Source organism: Aquarana catesbeiana, linkage group LG03, assembly GCF_042186555.1.
Source record: "Aquarana catesbeiana isolate 2022-GZ linkage group LG03, ASM4218655v1, whole genome shotgun sequence".
Classification (NCBI taxonomy): Eukaryota; Metazoa; Chordata; class Amphibia; order Anura; family Ranidae; genus Aquarana; species Aquarana catesbeiana.
In genome coordinates this window covers 118,159,066-118,184,237 of record NC_133326.1, presented here as the reverse complement: position 1 = coordinate 118,184,237, position 25,172 = coordinate 118,159,066, and the positions used below count along the sequence as shown (strand labels likewise).

The window sequence follows — 25,172 nt, the reverse complement described above, 5'->3', positions numbered from 1 at the left end:
ATTACCAATATACAGTACTGTGCAAAAGTTTTAGGCAGGTGTGAAAAAATGCTGTCAATTAAGAATTCTATCAGAAATAGAAGTGTTACCAGTTTATATTTATCAATGCACTAAATGGAAAGTAAATGAACAGAAGTGAAATCCTAATCAAATCAATATTTGGTGTGACCAACCTTTGCCTTCAAAACAGTGTAATTTCTTCTAGGTACACTTGCACAAAGTTTTTGAAGGAACTCAGCAGGCAGGTTATTCCAAACATCTTGGAGAACTAACCACAGATTGTCTGTGGATATAGGCTGCCTCAAATACTTCTGTCTCTTCAGGTAATCCCAGGCAGATTTGATGATGTTGAGATCAGGGCTCTGTGGGGGCTAAACCATCACTTCCAGGACTCCTTGTTTTTCTTTACGCTGAAGATAGTTCTAAACAGTGGCGGCTGGTGCTCACAATTTTGGGGGGGGGGGACACAAACTAACACCCCCCCTTCCCGGGAGATGGACGGCGGCGATCACCCGACACCCTCCACGTGGGAGACAGACGGAGATGCTTTACCCTATGGAGGCAGGGGGAAGGAAATGCCGGGGCCGCTCTGACCGATTCTCCCAGCGAGCACACAGGGAGACATTCTTCTCCCGGCTGCACAGGAACAGAAGACTCCCTGGCAAATAGGGGGCTTCCTGTTTGGCCGGGAGGAGAATGAGGAAGACAATAGCGAATATTCATTCGCTATTGTCACGCAAGTGGGTGTGCTCTTAGCGCAGTGCTCTGCGCCCCAAGCCCACCCTTTTTTGAAGCCCATTAGAGCCTCTGGCTCTAATCACATACTTCAAAAAGCAAGAAAAACCCATTGGGATCCATGCACCTGGCGCCCCGCATGTGGATTGGGGGCGGGACGCATGGATATGGGGGCGACGCCCCTAATGTACGGGCCGTCACTGGTTTTTAATGACATTGGCTGTATGTTTGGGGTCATTGTCCTGCTGTAGAATCATTTTGGGGCCAATCATACACCTCCCTGATGGTATAGCATGATGGATAAGTATATGCCTGTGTTTCTGAGCATGAAGGACACCATTGATCCTGACTAAATCTTCAACTCCATTTGCAGATATGAGGACCCAAACTTGCAAAGAACCTCTATCATGTTTCACTGTTGCTTGAAGACACTCATTATTGTACCGCTCTCCAGACCTTCAGCGAACAAACTGCCTCCTGCTACAGACAAATATTTAAAATTATGGCCCATCAGTCCAGAGCACCTGCTGCCATTTTTCTGCACGCCGGTTTCTATGTTTTCATGCATAATTGAGTCACTTAGCCTTGTTCCCACGTAGGAGGTATGGCTTTTTGGCTGCAATTCTTCCACGAAGACCATTTCTGGCCAGACTTCTCCAGACAGTAGATGGGTGTACCTGGGCCCCACTGGTTTCTGTCAGTTCTGTGCTGATGGCTTCTGGACATCTTCCAATGTCAAAGGGAAGTAAGCATGATGTGTCTTTCATCTGCTGCATTAAGTTATCTTGGCCAATCACTGCATCTATGGTCTTCAGTGTTGCCTATTTCTTTGTACTTCTTCAAAAGAGTTGAACAGCACATATTGAAACCTCACCTACTTTGAAATCTTTCCAGAAACCTTGCTGATGCTATATAACTACCTTGTGTCTTATTGTTGTGCTCAGTCTTGCCATGATGTATGTCCTGTCACATGAAATTGTCTTCTACAACCTCACCTTAGTAGCAGAGTTTGGCTGTTCCAAATCCAGCTTTAAGCCTCCTATACAGCTGTTTCTGTTTCAGTTAATGACTGTGTTTCAACTTATGCATAAAATGGATGTTTATTAGCACCTGCTTACTATAATTGGTTAACCATACACCTGACCCTAATCCTACAAATTTCATGATTTTGTGCAAGTGTACAAAGTATGCAAGTGTATGAATTTTGTACAATTAAAAAGGGTGTACTTAGCCAATACTAAAAAAGACTGCTGCACCAAAAAATTCCTGGAAAGGTTGGAGTGCAATTAAAGGGGTTGTAAAGATAAAAATTTTTTCACCTTAATGCATTCTATGCATTAAGGTGAAAAAACTTTTGACAGTACCGCCGCCCCCAGGCCCCCCGTTTTACTTACCTGACGCCTCGAATCTTCGCTGCTCGTCCTCGTCATCTTCATTGCAGCTCAGCCTGGTCGCTGATTGGCTGCAGTGGATGGATTGAAAGCAGCGCAGCCATTGGCTCGCGCTGCTGTCAATCACATCCGATGACGCGGCGCGCCGGGGGGCGGGGCCGAGTGATACAGCGAGCGGCTATAGCCGCCGGCTGTATCACGGGAGCGCGCCCGCAAGCACTCACCACCATGCGAGGGAGCTCGCATTAAGGTGGTAAATGCTTGCGGGGAGGAGCTGAAACAGCCGCCGAGGGACCCCAGAAGACCAGGTTCGGGGCCACTCTGTGCAGAACGAGCTTCACAGTGAAGGTAAGTATGATATGTTTGTTATTTTAAAAAAAAAAAAAAATTACCTTTACAACCCCTTTAAATAAAACATGTGAAGTGTACTGTCAAACTAAAGTGCATAAGCTCATTGGCTTATATTATAAGTACCATGTGTATATGAACAATTGATACAAAGTGACAAAAAATGAAACGAAACAGTGAAACAAAGTCTGAAAAACAAAAGTCCTAAAAATATATAACTGATATGAAAAACCTCTGATTGATAAGTTCAAAATGGTTGGTGTTTTTTTTAAAAACTTGTATATAAAATGACTTAGTCCAGCTAAAACAATTAATATGTGAAACTTCCATGGAAAATTACTTTTAGATAATTTTGCATGGAACTTTCACATATTAATTGTTTTGGATGAAAACTGTTATTTGACACAGCAGTTGGTTCGCAGGTGGACTAAGTCATTTTATATACACGTTTTGTTATTAAGGTTGTTTTTTAAAAAACACCAACCATTTTGAACTTATCAATCACAGGTTTTTCATATCAGTTATATGTTTTTAAGACTTTTGTTTTTCAGACTTTGTTTCACAATTTTGTTTCATTTTTTGTCACTTTTGTATCAATTGTTCATATACACATGATACTTATGATATAAACCTATAAGTGTGAGAATTGATGCTGGTTTATAGCCAAAGGGTAGTCACACCAAATATTGATTTTGATTTTTCTTCTGTTTGCTCACTTTGCATTTTATACACGATGATAAAAATAAACAATTAAAAAATATATTTTTGAAAGCATTCTTACTTTACAGCATTTGTTCATACCTGCCTAAAATTTTGCACAGTACTGTACACATAATAATGACAGGGTAAGGAGGAAGAGGGAATACCCAACTTTAGCTAGAATGCAAACTAAAGCAGAGCCAGGGCGTAGAAAGAGAAAGGAATCATGGAGGAAGATAGATAGCTGTGCCAAACGGGGAAAACACATAGTACCTATGACCAGGTTATAAAAGTGATTTTGTGAAGGTGGATAAGGAGAGGAAAAAGCAGGAACAGGATGAGTTATTGATTCCAAGAGGGGTGGGGGAGTGAGCCTGCAAGGAGTTGTGTCCAACCAGTAGAACTACGTGGTGTGGAATTTGGAAGTGGTCATCTTGAGCGAGTTAGTGAAGTCCTCCCTTTGGTTCAAAGTCCTCCATTCAACAGAACCATTGCTGTACAATAGGTTGGTAATAATATTTACAAAGAACGCAGGAATGAACCGCATTGACCAAGTGAATGATAATAGAATTTTTGCAAGGTTTAAATAGAAAATCATTGTGATGAAGAAGGAAGAAGCCTGCTTCTTTTGGTATGTGGCAGTCTGTGAATCCTTGATTCAGAGCATGAACTTGTGTCCAAAAATGCTGCAGTCGTGAGCAAGACCAGAATATATGATGCAGGTCAGCATGTGGTTAGTCACACCACCAGCAGGAATGGGTAAATAAAATGGAGACTTGGGGGTACGATACCATCAGGGGACAAGTTTGTATCCAGGTTCCTGTTATGTACTATTTATGGCTGAAAGGAAAGATAAGGTAAGAATCTTAGTTCTGGCCCAAGGAGATATAACTGTGTAAAGGTCTGATTCCCATTGGTCCAGGAAGCAAGGTGTGGCCTGTGAGGATTCTGATGTTATTAACTTGTAAGTGAATGGAATTTCAATCAGTATAAAATAGATTCCTTTATACTTTCCAGTTTTGAAGCCCAGATGAAGTTGTTAAACATGGATTGTAATGATTTGAAAAAACTTGCTGAGAAATGAATTGGAATTACATGGAATGGGTACACTCCATGTACCATGGCAGCCACTTGGGATGGTATTCCTGGTTGTGGCTGTAACGCTTTTCAGCATATGTTTTGCAGCATGTTATATTTTTCAGGTGGTTAGGCTTGCCAAACACGTCCATTTAAGTCAATGGGACCTTGCCATAACCACGTGCTAAACAAACATTCAGGAAGTGTTTACCCAAAACCATGCAGTGAGTTTAATCATAATGTGACACCACAAAGTTTGGAGGTAAACCAATTGGGGTTCCAGAAACTTACTATCTTTTTGGACTTTAGTTAACCAGGTATGGATTGGACCACAGGGCAGGGTACTAGGGATACCAGGGCCAATGTCACCAACCTATGTGATCGTGGAGGTATGCTTATTTTGTTCCATGTCAAGTACTTTTCTAGTAAAAGTATTTTAAGAAAGAGAGCCTTTGTCTGGTATGAATTTATTTAAGATCACACAAGTTGTGTATGCAAGGTGTACTACAAAAACCACTGGGAGAGAGATCACATCAACCCTCTGCAGCTAAGGTAACCCCTGCAGGTGGTGTTTAAGCTAAAAAATGTCCAGGGATATCAGTACAGAGAAGATAGCAGCAAGCCTAGGGGATGACTTGGCTGGGGGGCAGCCAAAGGCTCCAGTAGCAAAGGGCCAGTGTACTTCAGGTTCCTTCCCTAGTGGTATAAGCCCCATCCTTGGATCAGCTGCAGCACAGAGCCTACCTAGGGACCTGGCCTGAGAGTCACAGATGTGAGGCCTCAAGGAGAGGAAGTATGGTATCAACTTCTTGGGATCACTGAAGGAGGAAACCTATGGGATCAGTTAAAGTATGTGTCAGCTAGGTCACTGGGGAAGGTGACAGGTCAGACTGGTGGAACCCAGTGCCTGCTCCATATGGCTGGAGTGGAAGGTGCTTGTGTGGGGTGCTCTAGAGAAAGAAGCACAGAGAAAGCTGCCTTAACGCCACCTCATGCATTTCTATGCCATCTCTCTGTCAACCTATAGGGGGCAGAAGAATACATCACTGCCTCCCCCCTATACCTGCCTACAAGTTGATTCTTACTGTTGAAATGTGGGTGAAAGAAGTCAACATTTACTGTACCTTAGATTAGAAAAGCTTACTTACCAACAGCAAAGTTGCCAAACCGGGTTGGAGGAAATGGTCAGAGTGGTTGAATACACCTGGAATGGCACCAATGGCTATGATTCATGACTGATTGCCATGGTCATATAGTACCTATTAAAACTCTGTACTAGTGCGTGAACAGATGAGATTAAAAAGAAAATGGAATCCAGGAAGGCAATACGATTTTCTAGTGTGTTGTGGTTGGAAATCAAATCTTCTCTCTTGCTATGTAGCTATATTCCATAGTGATTTAACATGTCTAAATGGGTTGAAGGGTTGTACTACAAATAAAAGGATCCTACCAATAGAATGACAGAATTAAATAATAAAATAACAACAGTTACAGGTGATGTTTGGCAGAGCATTGTACAAATAACATAACGCTTTCACTCTTCCTGTTATTACAATTTTTATTTGATTTGCACACGTCATGTCTCACTGCCTCTGTTTTCTTAACCAACATTTCACTATGAGAAACATTTTACTCGTAACAACACTTATTTATCTGGGAAATAATATATACTAATTGTTGAAAATATTATCCATATAGTGGTGTAGAAATTTTTATATAGCTAAATAACTTAAATGAGGCCATCATTAATCTCAAAGGCTTGTATGAGTGGAACGTGGAGGATCCCGTCTCTGGTATGGAGCTGGAGCTAGTAATCAATGGACTATCACTGATGTGACGTCACCACGCTTATGTTCTATTGAGTCCTATGAGTCCCTGTGTTAGAAGGAATTTGCAGTCTTCCATTCACAGATCTGTGTGAATGGATCAGGGAATGGATGATATGGCTGGGCATCGAATTCAAAAGAAAACACAGGATGCTATGGGGTGAAGGTGTGATTTAGGTAAATGGGCAGGTTAAAGGTATTGTTCCATATTTCATGGTATTCCCTTTATGTGGGTGTAACATTAAACAATGTCAAAAAGGGAAACTTGACCTTAAAACAAAGCAGTGTTATAAATGAACTTAGTGAAACTTCATGAAATGAAGTCCTACAGAGTAGGTGACTACATAACGCAGTAGAAAAGGTGGATCTCCCTGTCCCCAATTTTTAAAAATCTGACTTTTTTTCAAATTGGGAAGGCTGGTGCTTAGCATCTTCATACTTCCGATAGGGTTTATTTGTGAAAAAAAAGGTTTTGACTTTTTCCAATATGCTTTAAAAACACAGGTTAAAATTACATTTCAAGGGAGCAATGAAGTACTAGCCTAGCATAAATCTTTTGCCCAGTAGAAAATACCACCCTGTGTATTTTTTTTTTTTTTACCAGAACATGTGCTTTTTCAAAAAACTTTCTGCAAATTGTGTCCCATTGACTATAAAGGACCAATAAGAAATGCATGAACACACTAGAATTCTATGATATGCGGCTGCAGAATGTTTATGTATCAATAAAGACTTCCAATTCCATTAGAAAATGATGCTGGCCACAATTAACCCTTGGTCTAGCTTTTTCATACATTTTCACCATTGATGATTACCTGTTTTTTATGTGAATTATACTCATTCACTACCACTAGTCAGTGAGAGTGTGGTATGGCTAGCTAGAAGTTCATTGCACAGATAACACCATCTTCATTATTTAAAGGATTTATCCAATAAATGACAAATGTGCTTGCAACTAAGCTTCATGGAATTATATGTCTTCCTTCAGTGTTTCCTTTTGGGTTTCCATTGCATATTTGTGATAAAATATCTCTCTTGTTGATTTGTCATTTCAGATGACTGAGACTCAATTGCACAGACATTTTGCTGGGTTACTTACACATGTTTCCAGGGTTAACCTAGCTCCCATACTGGATATGAAACATTAACCAATGGCCATATTTTCAATTTTTATAAATGATTGCTTGTATTTTTTAATAGTTTTTTTCTACTAACTGTATCAAGAATCCATTACAAAAGATCATCTTACTTAAAGTAATCTATATCTTAAAAATGTCATATTGTATTAAGTAAAATTCCAAAAACTGTCCCTTGCAACGTAATATATATTATTCCCCTAATTTACAAATAAATCACCACTATAAAATAACATATAAAATAACACAAACATTATTAAAAATCAGGTCACAAAAAACAGATTAGTACAAAGATAAGCGTTTTTGAAATACTAAACAACGAACATGTTTCAGGCACAGATAAAGTTACTTTTGACAATAAGTGCACGAGTATGCACAGTATAAATATATATATTTCACGAAACTGTATATTTATACTGTAATTATGCACACGTCCGAACAGACAAGTTTACTTTGCCAGTGCCCTTAGGCAATAATTGGCACCCCAGATGTGAACCTAAGAAACCATAAAAATAAAAAATAAATTGTTTTTAGTTTATTTAGAGACATTAAAAAACAAGTCGATTTTAGTTTAAAAAAACAGTTAACGGGGATAGTGATTGCCTTGCAGGAGCCCTATAGTAGAACCTGGGCTATGGATGTGATGGATTACAGATAGGTAAGTATTTATATTTACACCTACCCTCAACAACAGGGCATGTCTAATAACACAGTGCAAAGAGCAAAGATGGAACTCAATCAGATATGTGCTTTTAGTCATTTGAAGGGCAACTGAACTTCAGATAAGAGAGCAGCTTCCTAAACCTGCATCTTCAGTCATTATTACTAAGCCATTGGGCATATTGCACATTTGCAGCAGTTTCTCCTTAGCGCTTTATGTTGAAGCCAACTACTTGCAAGCGTGCAAGGAAATGTCCTCTGCATTTAGCCCTATGGAGAAACTGCCATGCTTGCACAATATGCTGTGGCTCAGTGAGGAGGGCTGGAGTCTCTAGAGCTGTAGTGTGGCTGCTGGTGGAAGAGGTGACAGATAATCTAAGGTAAGTGGAAGATAACTATTGAATGGGGAGGGCTATAATGGGCAGTTGGGGCAAATTTATGTAAAGGTACAATTGCATTCTCATTTTCATTATATTTATTAGCACTGTGTTATTAAAGCTGAATTCCAGGCATACAGCTAATTACCTTCTTTCTTGACAAAGGGGTACCTGCGTACCCTGAAACGTGTCATAGGACACACATATGACCTATCGGACTGCTATTCAATACTTTTGTACTTCTATACAGTGTATTTCTTTATCTATATTTGTGCATTATAAATATGCCATATGGGTTATAGGCAAATTTCTATGACATATACTTTTCTGTCTTTGATATAAAATTTGCATCATTGAAATTTGGGTGTGCTTGTTTTTTTGTTTTTAATTGTATGATGGTTTGGGGTAACAGGGTGGCGCCCTTTTGTAAACAGCATCCCTACATATTCTTATAACTGGTATGCAGGGGGCATACTAACCATTCCCATACAGCTAAGTACGCACCTGTAATATATACTGGAAACCTGTTTTTACCTGCCAAAGAATTTATCTGTATTATGTAGGCCAGTGTTTCTCAACTCCAGTCCTCAAGGGGCCCCAGCAGGTCATGTTTTCAGGATTTTCCTCAGATGAAATGGATGAAAGGCAGTGAAACTGGTCAAATCACCTGTGCAAAATAATGGAACGCCTCAAAATATGACCTATTGCGGCGCCTTGAGGACTGGAGTTGAGAAACACTGATCTAGGTAGTTTGGAAATTTACACAGTTCTGCCTGTCTGCACAGCCGCATTAGTGGAGTCAGTGCTTAGACAGTAAAGCTGGCTACACACACTCAGTCATTTTTTTTTTTTGTTTAACCCAGCGGACTAAACAAAAGAACTGACAGAGTGACATAGTAACACAAACTATTTTGGTGTGGCAATCCTCCCCCGCTGTGCTATTGTATGCTGACAGGGGGGCTGCCCTTCTGCCAGAACATACTGATCAGCCATTGGCTGCCAGTGCTGATCGGATGATGGTTTTCCAGCATGCCCATTTGACAGAAGCCAGTCAGGTGACTGGCTTCTGTAGATCAGGCACATAGGCTGAAAATCAGCCTGTTCCTGCTGAAACGACTGATTTTGGCCAATTTTCGGCTTGTGTGTATAAGGCTTAAGAGAGCAGCGCCACACTGATGAGCTCCTTCTTCCACTCTTCTTCTGTCACTATGTTCCTTGTCAGAACATGCACATGCACCAGAGTCTAATTGGTTTCCAGTATTGGCCATACCGTTCCCATTCTGGTGGTGTACAAGAGGATTACAAAAATACTATTACCTCAAATGTTGGTACTTGCACTATTTGCAATAAAATGTTCTATTATGGTGTGTTTATATCTGTGACTTATAAATATCGGCTTTAAAGCTGAACTCCAGGATAGCCAAAAATTGTCTATATAAGAGAGACATGCGTATTTTTGCTTGAATCTTAGTGTGCTTTGTGTATTTCTTACAGATCTGCGCAATGTGAAATTTTGCCTTTGTGCCGGGGCTTCCTATAATAAAGACAAGTCATCTCTGCTTTCTCTTCATGTGCATGGTGACTGGTCTTGTCTCCACCCCCTCCTATAGTTCTCTGCAAGTGTTCCGTCAGATTAGGCGACCTGTCAAATTTCGTAACGGAAGTGGTGTTCCGTCAAGGCCATCGTGGTACACCCCGCACTCGGCTACACTAAGCCTACACTCTGAAGTCGCTAAGCGGACATCTTTTTACACCCCCAAAATCTTGCATTTCACACTTATTTTTACTACTAAACTGAGCTTATATTGTGAAATATAGTATTTTGAAGTCTGTGACACTGTTTTGATGTTGAATTTTAAAAACAACGGCAAGCCTGCCGATCTCACACGTTTGCTAATCTGACAGAAGACCGCTGCTTTTTAAATTAAACATCAAGTCACATCACATCAAAGTCACGGACTACTAAATACTGTATTTTCACGATATAAGTTCAGCCTAGTGGTAAAATTAAGTATGAAATGCCAGACTTTGGTGGGTGTAACAAGATGCCCTCTTGGCGACTTCAGACTGTAGGCTTACTGTGGCTGAGTGCGGGTGTACCAAGATCGCCATGAGGGAATGTCACTTTCGTTACACGATTTTCACGGGTCGCCTAATTAGACGGAACGCAGGCAGCCTATGGTAGGTGGAGCCTGCTGGGTCCCTCTCTCTGCACAGGCTAGGTGCAGCACAGCAATGTTGTCACTGTTACTTTTACAAGGTAATCATTAGACTTGCAAACTCACTTGCTCCACAAAAATGATATTATTTGTGGCTGTTTAGGAAGATATATATATATATATAGATCTATCTATCTATCTATCTATCTATCTATCTATCTATCTATCTATCTATCTATCTATCTATCTATCTATATATCTATAGATATATAGATAGATAGATAGATATAGATCTATATCGATAGATAGATAGATAGATAGATAGATAGATAGATAGATAGATAGATAGATAGATAGATAGTCCTCAAAAAAAAAAAATATATATATATATATATAGATATAGATATCTATCTATATCTATATATATAGATATCTATATATATAGATATACATAGATATCTATATATATAGATATATATATATCTATATAGATAGATAGATAGATAGATAGCTATATATATAGATATATATATATCTATATAGATAGATAGATAGATCGATAGATAGATCGATAGATAGATAGATAGATAGATAGATAGATAGATAGATAGATAGATAGATAGATAGATAGATAGATAGATAGATAGATAGATAGATAGATAGATAGATAGATAGATAGTTTTGCCTGGAGTAAAGCCCTTTATGCTACAGGTAAAATACACAAACAGTGTCTGTGTTTCATAAAATGTTTGTTTTTTTTTGCCTTAAGAAGTGTTTTATGATTTTACATATGTCCATGTATGTATGGCTGTGAATGACATCTTGACAAATTTTCATATTGTCATCTTAAATACATTTCATGTAAAACAATTCTGTATAATGATATTTAAAGTTTATTGAAAACCATATTTGGTGATTAATGTACAGTGTGAATTTTTTTTTTTGTAGCCCCAAAAGTTTATTAGGTCCATGATCAGCCTCAGAAAATGGAGACCTCTCTTGCTAAATTGTTGTCTACAAGTAATAAATTCAAATGTTAATAAAGACTTGTCAAACAGTATATGTTAATAAATATACCATATTTGACGTGTAGCATGTCGGGTAATAATGACAGCCTCAATGTGAAATATAGGTCTGATCTCTCTATCATGTAAATCATAAATCATCAGTTACATGATGATCAAATAGCTATATTAATCATAATGGAGACACACTAAACAGTATATAAATATTGTGCTCTCATCTCATCATGTAGGATTAACTTTGTGTCCAACTGGTCCTGACTCTGTGAAATGAACGGAGGGATGGCGACGGAGTCCCCAGAGGCACATAATAGAGCTTTTACAGGTATTACTGCTCAGAGAAGACACAGAGCAGATACACTCTCAGCACAAAGTTTGCCCCATAATCCTCTTGTTTTAATATAATTAGATCTCCCAGGGATTTGAATAGATCTTGTTTCTTTGTTAACAATGGTGATTCAGGAAACCTATAGTTATCAGAGGATTAGCATCTGATCATACACTGTACTATGCAATCCTGATTTAATATAAACAAATGAACAGGGCTATGGGCGTGATTTAAGACATCATTTTCAAATACAGGATTATGGGTCTATGAGTCTAAAGCATTGCTCTGTTGATCAAATAGAAATGGTATACAAAAATGTGCATAACGTTTAAAAAAAAAACATTTATGTTTTTGGGTGTTTTTAAGACTAGTTTGATTGTTTCACAGCATTTAAATGCATACCTAATGCCCAGAACATTGGTATTAATTACTCTGCACATGAACAAATGCAACACTTAAGTTTGTGTGTCCTGCATATACAATATAATGCTTTGCATGCAGGCCTACATATATTGTGTGCATTTTCTTTGCAGAAACACTTTCCTATATACATTTACAGGTTTCAATAAATACAAAATATGCACTCACAGTTACAGTTACGTATTATCATAGACTAGCCTACAGTAGACATTTTCGTATTCCGTGGTCTACACATACACTTTTTTAGAGAAACACTTTGAAGCACACTGACCTGCATTATACATGGCATGCATTAAAATGTGCAGTGTTATGGAACCATATTTTCTGTTGACCAGGTACATATTTTGCTGTTCTTCTCCTTATGCACGTCTGTGGACAATTTGACTAGTCGCTGTAGTAACTCTTCTTGTTTATCCATAGGGAGTTATATATATATATATATACTGTATATATATATATATATATATATATATATATATATATATATATATATATATATATATATATATATATATATTTTATCCCCTTGTTTTAGTGTAAGTTCTTAATCTTGAACAGATTCCCAGCGAACAAGGATATTTGTTTAGGTTAAGTTCTTATTCTTAAGACTGTGTTGTTTGTGGTTTTTCTACTCTTTCATGATTTAATGAAAGGGCCTAAGTGAGAAATGATTTGCTAATACCTCTAGCTGTCAAGTCAGCGTGCAGGTTGATTGTAGTTACCATTAATCTCCTCAGAGATGGTGACTGCTTCAGCACCCAAAGGAAGCTTATCACTGTACTCTGACCCAACTTCAAACTCTTCCTGGTTTGATTTAGATTGGGAGTTTGGAAGGTTCTCTTCTAATACACTTCCCTCAACCTCTCCCTCAGCTGCTTCTTCTTCTTCTGCTGGGGCTGCCTCTGCTTCGCCTTCATCTCCACCAGCTTCGCTAGGGACAGAGTTCTTTTCTGACTCGACAAAAGAAGCTCTGGGATCAAAATCAGCAGCCATGTGCTTCTCTTCTGGATCTGGTTTGTGCGCCTTCATTATTAATTTGTAATTTTTGCCATGGTATTTTGTAATTAAATGGCAGCAAGTGGCTCCCAATAGAGGAATAGTGGCCAACCCAAGAAGGAAAATGCTTACCACTATAATAATGATCAAAGATGGCACTTCCTTCTTAGTGGTGAAAACTACTTGCACTTGACAGTCTTCTCCTTTATATGTTAAGCATACAGAGTAGTTAGTGCCAGGAATTAGGCCTTGAAACCAGTAGGAGTTTACTCGATCTTCAATTTCTGACCACTGAACCAGAGAAAAACCCTTGGGACTTTCTTGGCACAAGTACAGCATCTTGAGCTGTTGTTTTCCTGGACGTGCATTATAAGGAGTAATCTGAACTTTAGCTTCTTTCTCAGAAACATCTAGAGCAATAACTCCCAGGTCAAAGACGTGAGGTTTTAAATTAGTGCTCTCGTTGAATGCATGGTTGGAAACATGCAACCCTCCCACATTTGGTCCACATTTCTTCTCATCTGAACGTGGATGCTCCATGGAATCCCCAATACTATTCTCATTATCATCTGTTTGCTCAGTGGGAATAACAGCCTTTATTTTTTCTTCAGTTTTATCTGGATTGAGGACATTGTTTCCTGTGTCTTTAAACACTGTCTTCTTTCCATCTACTGGTATTTTTCCTGCTGCTGGATCCTCAACCTTGGTTGGATATTTTTGACTCCCTGCCACAGAGACATTTACAGAACTCTGGCTACTTCCCATCTCATTAGTGGCCAAACAGGTATAGGCCCCTTCTAATTTTTTGCTAAGTTGAGGGATAACTAGAGTTCCATTCTGATAAACCACAAAGTGTCCAGATACTTCAGCTTTGGATGCATCAGTGGGCAATTTGATCTCAGTTTCTTGAGTTGCATTACGAACTTTCCATTGTATGGTTGGTTTGGGGCTACCAGTAACCAAGCAATGAAGTGTAAGAGTAAATCCATCATATAACGCTGTGCTGTCAAGGTTAGGGTGATAACTTAGCTGCACAGCAGGAGCTGCACAGGGTAAATCTGGAATTTTAGAAAGCGGCTTTCCTTGGAGATTATCTGGTGAGGCACACGCAATTAAGTCCTTCTCTGCCACAGTAACTTGAGCTTCTTCAGTCCACTTTTTAAGCCACATAAGTGAACATGTGCAATGGTAGGGGTTGTTGTAAATTTGGATATGTAATAGGGAAACCAAAGGTTTAAAGGTTCCCTCACGAATGACAGAAAAATGATTATTATTGATCCTGAGAGACCTCAGATCTTTTAAGTTGGCAAAAGCATCCACTGGCAGGTTGACCATGCGATTGTTGTTCATTTTCAGTAGCTGTAGGGCAGGCAGGCTGGCCAGATCCTCCCAGGGAAAATCCAAAAGTTGGTTGTGACTAATATCGAGATTTTTAAGATACACTAAAGTGGCTAAAGTACCCTTTTCCACAGCACTAATGTCATTGTGAGCTAACCACAATGATGTCACCTGAGGCACCCCAACAAAGTTAGACTTCTTTAAAGAACTTATTTTGTTTGCTGAAAGACTAAGGGTTGTAACATTAGAAGGAAAACCTGTTGGGATCTTTTGCAGCTTCTTGTAGGTACAGTCAGCAAACTGTTGATTGTATTTATCCACACAAGAACAAGGTTCAGGGCAACTGTAGGCTGTCCCCAAGAGTGTCACAGCAGCATACAGGAATAGTAGAATATCCATTATTCCACCTAAAAAGAAATAAAAAAAAATATTGTAAAGCATATTATGGGAAGACATATTTATCTATATCTGTTAGGTATACACTACATTGAGTTGTATGCCCACAAAGTGTAGTTTAGCCTGGGTCTCATATCACTTGGCCCCACAATTAAGAATATTGTAGTGCCCTCCTCTAGCTAGGCTGCTAGGCTAAATTTAGTTTTTTGCTTTACTGCAGTCAGCGGAGCAGCAATTGGTTGTTTTTGTCTGGTCAGGATTTCCAGGCTGGGTGTTTGATTTCTCTGTTTCTGAAAGAAGCCTCCAGAATATGGGAAAGGGAGAGTCAAATGACCACCATAAATATTTATCATGCTCCAGCCAATCCCTTGAAAGAGGCTCCTAGAAGGTGGCTGAGGAGGTGATACATGTCCATGTTTGGAAGGCCTTTCCAGAGAGTTCCTTCCTCTCCAGGGAGGGTTCCAGTGCTCTGGGGCTGCTGCCCCCAGGAGAGAGTTAGTAAGAAATTAAATTGCAGTCTATGTCTCAATTTCTGGGTCTGGCTAAGCTTGCTAATGGATTATTTGCTAGAGGGCACTATCCTTAAGTCCTGGTCTGGAGAAGGATCTTTTATCTCATCCACTGAGAATCCTGTGACTGCTACCTGGTAGACAGCTCCTGGGACACTGTGAGTAAAGACCCTGCTACGGACTGGTAGTTGTGCAAGTGCCAGAAGGGAACAAAGTACCAGAGGATGCTATTTGGACAGGGGCTTCTCTGACAGAGTCATAGATATACCAATCATTCCCTGTTACCTCTAGGAAAAACTGCTATAGAGAAGATTAGTGAGAAATTTGTCCTCCCATTGTTTGCTGTTATAGTTTGGAGTATTCGGTGAGCCCAAATCCCTCTCCTGTTCTTCAGCAATAAATACATCCCCTAGACAAGGGATCTCAAAGTGGCGGCCCTCCAGCTGTTGCAAAATTACATGAGGCATTGCAAGGCTGACAGTTAAAAGCATTACTCTCACAGCAGAGGCATGATGGGACTTGTAGTTTCGCAACAACCTGGGCATATTCTTAGCGGACCCTTTGGAGGTGAGTGCTACAATAACATCCAGAATTTACAACGCTGAATATTTCAAAAGGATAACGCAGTCTGTCTTATTAAACCAACTAAGGGAACTGCACATCTTACAAAATTGCAGAAACATAAAGCCCATTTACAATTGATGGCCTAGATGTAAATACAGGTACAGGAAAGCATTAACACATTATTAAAGTCAGAAAAAGTACCAGCATTTAAAACTGAAAAAATATAGCCAACTGCATAATGTTGACCCCGTTAGCACTTTGCTGCTGAGTCATTTACAGGGACTATATTTGAGTAAAAATGCTTGACTAAAATGCCATGATAGGAGTTGTATTTCCTCTTGTCCTTCTTAGACTATACTCAAAATATATATGGATGGATTGTTTCTACATAAATCACTTCAAAATGTGGTAAACTGACACCCTTTCCAAAACTAAGCCTGGGCTTAGACAGGAAGAGGGGGTACCTCACTGAGAACATCAGGATTGTCTGCAATCTTCTCTCAAGCTCAGCCTATTGGTGGTATTGGAGATGTTATGGTACAGCACTCATTATCTTTCATCTATAATAAGGTAGAGTATTGTACAGTGTTATCTATCAATTAATGCAGAATGTTAGGAGTTTAAAGTGTCATTAAAGGCAATTTTTTTTATATGTTTAATTTTGCCTGTGCCGCTGTTAGGGAAATTCATGCTCACTATTTGTCCTGCTTACTGTTATAATTGAACGTGAGTGTAAAAGAAAATCCTACATTTTTGTTTGACATCAGAACAATAACAGAGGGGGGATCTTCCAATGGTGACACTAGTTCAAATTCTGCTACTTGCTTTGCACCACTGCCATTCACAGAACGCCTTGAAATATTCCATAAATACAAGGCATTCTCTATATAAGATGAGGTGTGGAGGAGCATGTCATCATCTCTACCTTGAGAAATATGAGAAACACCTTCTATTCACTGATAAAAATTCAAGGCATCCTGTGAATAGTGGCGGTGCCAAGTGAGCGACCCTCTGTTAGTATGCAGTGGGGGTTGCCATCTGACACAGAACCCTGAAGAAAGTAACTATCACTGTAGCAGCACCAACTACTATCGTGATTGCGAGCTTCCACAGCAGTCCCTCAGGTATAAGGTATACACACTTACATTGGTCCAATCTGGGCCAATGTAAATCTGCAATTAAGATCATACCTGAAGTTCAACTTTAATAAAATATAAACTGCTTTAAATGAATTCAGTGGCAGAAAGAAGGCCTTATGAATCAGGGAGGGGTCTGTATGTTTTACCACTGAAATGTATTTAATATGTAAACAGTTACACATATTATACATTAGTTCCACCCCTAATTTATACATTTCATATGCCATGCTATTAAATAAGTTAGTAACTTAAATTTGAACCAGAACAGGACTACAGGTAAACCTTATATACAGTATCCTCTTTTTTTCTAAGTTCTTTATTTATATGTTTGAACGGAATTTTATAATAAATGTCTGTAGTAATGAACATGAAAGTGGTACAAGAAAGGTAACTGTGATGTTTTATAATACAAAACAAAAATGACTATATAAATTGAAAAAAAAGGATTTCACATCAGGTTAGGAAGAGGAATTCAGATTGATCAACCATGTAAAAACCACATATACAATATAAGCCCATTGCCAGTGCTCAAGTGCTAAGGGTTATGAGTCAACCACTCGACTGAAAACCTGTTCTTATACACTAATCCAGCTCTACTGAGTCTTTCACGGCTTTCTTCAGACCAGGGAAAGCATCACTAAAAAGCAAAAAAGAGAGACTACACTGGCCTTATGCAAAACCTTTGACACCACTTTATTATTTAAAAAAAAAAAAAGAAAAATACAAATATATTAGAATAATAGTCATATAACCATCCTGCATGTCTCATGGACAGGACTTCTTTAGATCTCTGCATGGGCCAATTGAATTAGGATTATTGAAAGGCAAGCATGAGTATAAGTACGTTAGCTCTGTGCAAGAGGTCTTGCCCCTGAAAATGTGTCAACTGACTTGTATGAATTGAACATTACTGTAGGGGTCCTTTTATAGGTCACGTAAATGATGACGATGTGAAAAAAGGTCCTGTCCATGACAGATGATGGATGTACATGACTGTGATTCTAATACCTTTGTGAGTATTTAATTGGATTTTGATTAAAGTGGTTCCAAAAGTGGTGCACAAGACTGGCGCTCACACTTTTTTTTCATATTTTAATTCAGTGATGTGAAAAGCACACATTAATAGGTTTTAGGCACCTTCCACACGAGGCGGATCTGTTTCAGCGGAGTCCGCCAGCTCTGATCTCTCCATTGATCTCCGCTGAGCTGGCGGATGACAGGTCCGCCTCTGCTCACTGAGCGGGGAGGGGCTTGTCGAGCACCGCTGATTCCTATGGAGAGATTCATCAGATCTCATCCGATCCTCCAGGACGGATGGCGAACGTATCGCCATACGTATGATTTTAGCGGATCGGAGCAGATCGGATGTCAGCGGACATGGTCACGCTGACATCCGTCACTCCATAGACCTGCATGGAGCGTCCGTCCGTGTGAAAGGGGCCTTAAACTGTACAGATGTATAGTTTTTCCAACTTTTTTTTATTTTTGTGATATTGAAGGAATACAAGAGTTTTAGTCAGCCTTGTTATTTGTGTCTGTGTTTTATAAGCATGAAGTGTATTATCTTAGTCAGTTGTTGTGTGAGCTGACTCCAGTAGGGTTTGATACAGATATGATTTTGTATTAAGGATGTTTAGCCAATCAACAGCCATTGGGACCTGCTGGTGCATGCTGGGAGAGATATTAAATATCTGAGGCATTGTTCATTCCTCCTGGGTTTTTGCCCTGTGAGATGCAGCACCTGCTTTGTTCCCAGGCCTTTGGGCCAAAGGATCTGGTATGCTGCAAGGATCTCCACTCCTAGGCGGAACACTGGAATATACTGGCTACTATGGAGTTCTACTTTGGACCTAGAGGATGTAGACTGCAGTTGTCCCCCACAATGGAGGTAGCGAGTGATTAAACTAAATAGGAAAGTAACATTAGAATCTTTCTAAACTATCTTGCCTGAAATACTGACTGAGATACCACTAGAACCTAACATGTCACGGAGCCTTTTTGAAGCTCAAGTGTTCAGCCTGTATAGCCCTATGAGAAAGGGACCCAGATAGTTAGAAAGCCATTCAGAAGACCAATGAATGTGTTTTAATTAAAAACCTACAGATATCCTGTGACCCTTCCACCCTCCTTCCTTTTCTCCATGCATTAGTGCAATAAAACTACAAATACCCTTCAACAAACACCATCTAATCAAAGCAACCCTTCAGACCTTCCACACACTATGCAAAAAATTTGACCTTCACACCAATCGAAACACCCTCACCCCCATAAGGCTTAACCTGGAATGCACACCAGGAATGTCTGCTATCTTGTTGAACACTTGGAGGACCAAGCTATTCCTCCCTGAGCAAACCTTCTTTAACACAGGTACCTTTCTTACTCTACTAAAATTACAAGACCTTAGCCAAGTAGGCAACATACCTCAATGGTCCTACTTACAGATCAGACACTTTATAATGTCCCAAATAGCTGACTGCACTATACTAGGCACCTTACAAATTTTTAGATGCTGTGCAATTCCAAAACTCTGCTTAGACATGTCACACCCAAGATATACTGCAGCCAGTTTTGGAACTACACATCCAATGGAGATTCTACAATGGTAGCTTGGAAGAGAGACCTACACATTGCCTTATGAGAGGAAGACTGGGAATAAATTAACACGATCTTGATCCTGAGGCTCTGATTGGCTTAAAAAAGGGTGGGCTCAGGGCGTAGTATTTCTAGTTGTGTGACATTAGCAAATTAATATTCGCAAATGTCTTCCTGCTTCTCCTCCCAGCCAATCAGGAAGCGGGTCCTGAGACCTGATTGGCCTGGCAGTTTTAGGACTCCCGGCCAATCGGGTCTCAGGACCCAGTTCCTGTTCAGCCGGGAGGAGAAGCGACGGCCCCGGCTCTTCCCTCAGCAAGCTGGAGTGAGGAGCAGCAGGTGGAGGGGCAGATGGGCAGCAACAGCCTCTTTAAGCTTCTAGGAGCCCTACCCCGGATCCAGCACCACCTCGTCATCGGCCCCCTAAGGTAAGGCCACTGATCGCCGCCTTCCTGTCTGTCTCCCGCATGGGGGGGGGGCGATAGTGCGAGTGAGGGGGCCAGGTTTGTTTTTCACCCACCCAAAATATTGAGCACACTGCTGAAATTCTTTATCTACATTGTATAGTCAGATTGTTCTGTATCACTGTACTTTCTAATTTAAAACTAATAAAAATTACTTGAAACAGTAAAAAAACTAGGATAAATATGCCTGGGACCTTATTGTCAAGGTGGACTTAGGACATTGATAAATTGTTATTTGTAGGCTGAAGATCAATGTTTAGTTACATCTATTGAGTGTTGTTATCAATAGTGCTAAAAAAAAAGGTGTGCAGGTCAGATTTGGGTTGGGGGTGGAGGTGGGCGGATATAATACTACAGGTAGATTGGAGAGAAGCTTCCTCTTGCTGGACTCTTTCCTAAATAGAGTATAACATGTCCTTCTAAAAGATCACTATCATTTTGATTATTAGTGAAAAAAAGTGTATAGCTGGCCACAGACGAATCAAAATTCAGGCGGTTTAGAATGGACCAGCCGGAATTCGATCTGTATGTGTCCGTCGTTGCGCGACATCAGTTGATCGTTTGATCAACTTCTGTCAAAGGGACATGCTGGAATTTTATTCTCTATCAGCAGCTGCAGTCACTGATCAGTGACCTTTTTAGGTTCCACTTTAATTACTGTGTTATTTACATAAATAAACACAATCTTGTTTTTACTGTGCTGTCTAATATGTATTTTCAACAAAATATTGGTCAATTTTAGGTCATAATACATATTCAAACATCATAGTATCACCTAAAACAGTTTGTTCCAGCACTTAAATTGTAATTTTGGTTTAAATTGTTATAGCTTGATGGGTCCAGATGGTTGATAAGCTGTTCAGGAAGGTCAAACATACTATTTACGCATCATGTTTATTCTAGCAAAATTCTGGCATCACAATCACTTCCCCCCATGATTTATTTGACAGTTAAGCACAAACAGTTGTGTGCTTTACTGCTATTAGGCACACCCTTGTTGTGTCCATCCTCACCATTACCTATAAATCTTGATTTGATTCAACAATACATCCTTATAGTTTTTGGCTGTTCAGTAATGTCTAATGCCGCGTACACACGGTCGGACTTTTCGTCTACAAAAGTCCAACGGACGCCGACGGACTAAAGCTGGCTGGTAATCCGATCGTGTGTGGGCTTCTCCGGACTTTCAGCAGACTTTTTCAGCCTCAAATCCGACGGACTTTAGATTTGAAACATGCTTCAAATCTTTACGTCGTAACTACGACGGACCCCGAAATCCGCTCGTCTGTGTGCTAGTCCGACGGACAAAAACCCATGCTAGGGCAGCTATTGGCTACTGGCTATGAACTTCCTTATTTTAGTCCGGTGTACGTCATCACGTACGAATCCGTCGGACTTTTGTGTGGTCGTGTGTAGGCAAGTCCGTTCGTTAGAAAGTCTGCTGCAAGTCCGCCGAAAGTCCGCCAGAAGTCTGTCGGACAGGCTGTCGGACTTTTGTAGACGAAAAGTCCGACCGTGTGTACGTGGCATTATAGTGATCACAGAAATGGCTACATGATAACCTTTTTTATAGAGATGGCTGAACTCCTTCAGATCTACTCTGGTGATAAATCACTCAATCCACCCCCTTGATCTTATCAGTTCATGAAAAGAGCACTGCAGATCCAACACATTCCCACGTGGGCTTTTTTTAACTTTTGATGATTTTTTGCAGACCATCAGAGCAAAATATTATTTCTTAGGACTCCAGTAATCCAATCCATTCAGGGAAGCCAATGAGAAAATAGAATTTTACCAGGTGTCACAGATACACAGGAAAGGCTCATGACATCAATCAGGCAGAGGTTTCAACAAAAAGAAAATGAATCATTATTTTTGTTTTCATAGGATATAACATTATCATTGCAAATCATCTACATTTTCAGGTAATCTAAATATTTTTCCCTGCTTTATGGTTATGGCTATTCCAGAAAATGTAAAGTCCTAAAAATGCACACAACATAAACTTACAAGTTGTGCTACATATTTAGGGTGTCAACAACAACAATGTTGACCTGTTTCATTTTATTATGATTTACAATTTTTTGCTTTTTGGCTAAAAATGTCCATAGTGTCACCTTCAGTTGTAAATCACTGCAATGCACTGCTGATATAGTGATAAGTTTGATTCAACAAATATTCAACAAATCTGGTTCAAAATCCTGAATTTTGTGGCAAACTTTACTGAAGTCTATGTGGGGAGGGTGAATCCTGGCTAATTTTGGCTAATTGTAAACCTATTGTGAAAAAGGACATAAGGTGCTGTCTACTGTGATGGGGGACATTTAACTAAGCAAAACCCCCCCCCCCCCAAAAAAAAACATATCGTGGGAACTGGTTCCTGTTAAAAAAGCTTTGAGGGTGACATGGAAAAAACAGCAATTCCTTTAAATGACATGCTCGACCGTTTTCCCTTCACATATTTTGGATATGTATTTGATTTTTTTTTTTTTTTTACTTTTTAATTTAGCTTGCCATACATACAGCAGCAGCACCCCAGTTTGACTCATTTCAAAGTGAAAAGCTTTGGTTGCAACATCTGCTTTTGCATTAAGTATTAATAATCCCAAACTGACTGGTGGAAGAGGCATCCACAACAGAACCAAAAGCTATAGAAAAGCTACAGCCCTCAACTTCTTACAAACTGGTCAGCGGCACAATAGTATAGATTGTAAGAACTTCCTTTTTTTGATAGTACCACACTGCATTGTCTTAACAATTTAATAAAATGTCAAAACCACAACACAGCATTCACTGAACACACTACCATCCCTGTAGCCCAAGTTTTTTTTATAAATTATTACAAATTTAGACGTCAGGTATGTTTTTAGTAGAATTAGAGCAGCTTCAGGACAGTATATGAGCACCTGAATAGGTGACATAAATTGAGAAAGACAAGGCAGGTTTATCTTGAAACAGAAAATAGAGCTATTTGTTCTATATAGTGCTATTTGAGAGATGATAGCGGCAAATATTTTACAGTAACTGGACAGCACTTGTTTAGGCCATAAATTAAGAGAAACAGAAGAAGCAGATTTCATCTTAAATTGGAAATAAAACTGTATTATCTCAGAGACAATGTCCTTAAATATTGTACAGTGGTTGGACAGTATGTGAGCAGCTTGATATATCAAAACAAGTGCAGCGCTGAATTAAATATATGACTATCCCATGAGGGATACAAAGTGCATTAATATAAACAAAGTGCAATATGCACATTTTCATAGTGTACTTAAATAGATCAAACAATATGATTTATACATTCGTCCTAGGACCGTTGGCACATGTAACACACACACAGGCCTGTTTACATTTTTCTAAATGTGAGTGCATATTTGTTGTATGGCTTTTTGAATAAAATATTTTAAAAACAATAAAGCACTATTAAAGAAAAAAGTTCAGTGCGCTACTCAAATTAAAACCAAATAGTGAATATAAAAAAATGAAAAAATTATAGTTCATATGGAAAATGATGGTATCATAAACTGGAGGTGTAATTCCTCTGAGTGAGATCGCTCCTATGTTCTATGATTACTGAGCAGAGTAAACTCTGTTTACTCTGCTCAGTTTATGAATGGACAGGAGCCTCTGTCTCCTGTTCATTCATCTTTAGCGCTGAGAAAGGGACTGGGGAATGTGTCCTCAGTCCCTTTGTCTGTCTCAAAGGGGAGATGTCAGGGGCCTGTTTAGACCCCTGACATCTCATCAAAGCCCCCCAAAAATAAAAAATAAAATATTGTAAAAAAAATTCTAAAAAACAAGTGTAAATAAATAAAAAAAAGCATTGTGAAAAAAATTTAAAACAAATTAAAATGTAAAAAATAAATTATTAAAAGTAAGAAAACTACTGACACCGTCCACTGCCACCCACGCACCCCCACCCCCTTCCCCAGGAGCTCTGCGAAAAAATATTGAGAAAGTGATTTAAATAATATTTTGCCGCGGGGGGTGGGGGGGGGGCGTTTGCGGGTGCAAACCACCACCTCCCTGAAATGAGTTTGCCACCTCCCTGAAATGAGTTTTTGCAGGTTGGGATGTCTGCATGTGTGGCAATGGCAATGACTTGTTGGTGCCCCTCGTCTGGGAAAAATTATACATGTACCTTGCCTGTCTTCAACCTGATGGTGCACTAATTCATCAGGAAGTACCATGGATTCCAGGAGGCCCTTTGTCAGGCTGGAAGAATCTGCAGCCACTTTAGGTGGTCATACCTGGCCTTGACTTGCCTGGCAGAAATGCAGAGCCAACATCATCTGCCTGAGAAGTGCCTCATCCGGGATACCCGCATGTGCTGGAACTCAGCCTTGTTGCAAAGGCTGCACCATAATCAGCATATCACCATTGAGTACCTCTGTAATTATGAGTACAAGAACAGGCTATGGAGAACTTGGGTTCCTTTCACTGCACCAATAGCTCATCATGTAGGATTTGTGCAGCCACAACTACCAGTCCATTGTGTGCAGGCAAGTGGAGAGCAAAATTACATGGGGGGGGGCCCAAGAAAATGTTTGCCCAGGGTCCAATCAATATTAAGGACGGCCCTGGCCCCTTGAATCTTTCCCGCTTGATGTGGTATATTCTAACCCTCTGAAACCACTTGTGAGACTTCCTTACCTGTCACTGGAGGACGATGCAGCAGGATAATGTTGTGGGGAGGGAGAGAGAAGGGGAGATGCATAAAGTGAGCAATGTGGAGGTGAAAGAAGAGGAGTTTGGCCCTTTTGCTGCTAACTCATTGAGGTGCAGCTTCCACCTAGCCCTTAGGACATTGATAAATTGTTATTTGTAGGCTGAAGATCAATGTTTAGTTACATCTATTGAGTGTTGTTATCAATAGTGCTAAAAAAAAAGGTGTGCAGGTCAGATTTGGGTTGGGGGTGGAGGTGGGCGGATATAATACTACAGGTAGATTGGAGAGAAGCTTCCTCTTGCTGGACTCTTTCCTAAATAGAGTATA

The 25,172-nt window shown here is 39.7% G+C and overlaps 1 protein-coding gene across 3 annotated transcripts in view; it reads right to left on the bottom strand.

Annotated features, from left to right (window-relative positions):
• Nucleotides 1-5,790: 5,790 nt before the first annotated feature.
• The window catches only part of ISLR2 (immunoglobulin superfamily containing leucine rich repeat 2), a 49,811-nt gene continuing 30,429 nt past the window's right edge, over nucleotides 5,791-25,172 (bottom strand). For all 3 annotated transcript variants that reach the window (XM_073619067.1, XM_073619066.1, XM_073619068.1), the window contains exon 2: nucleotides 5,791-14,919. In XM_073619067.1, the coding sequence (XP_073475168.1) occupies nucleotides 12,875-14,911 (2,037 nt within the window). In that variant the 5' untranslated portion in view covers nucleotides 14,912-14,919 and the 3' untranslated portion in view covers nucleotides 5,791-12,874. The remainder of the gene's footprint in view (nucleotides 14,920-25,172) is intronic.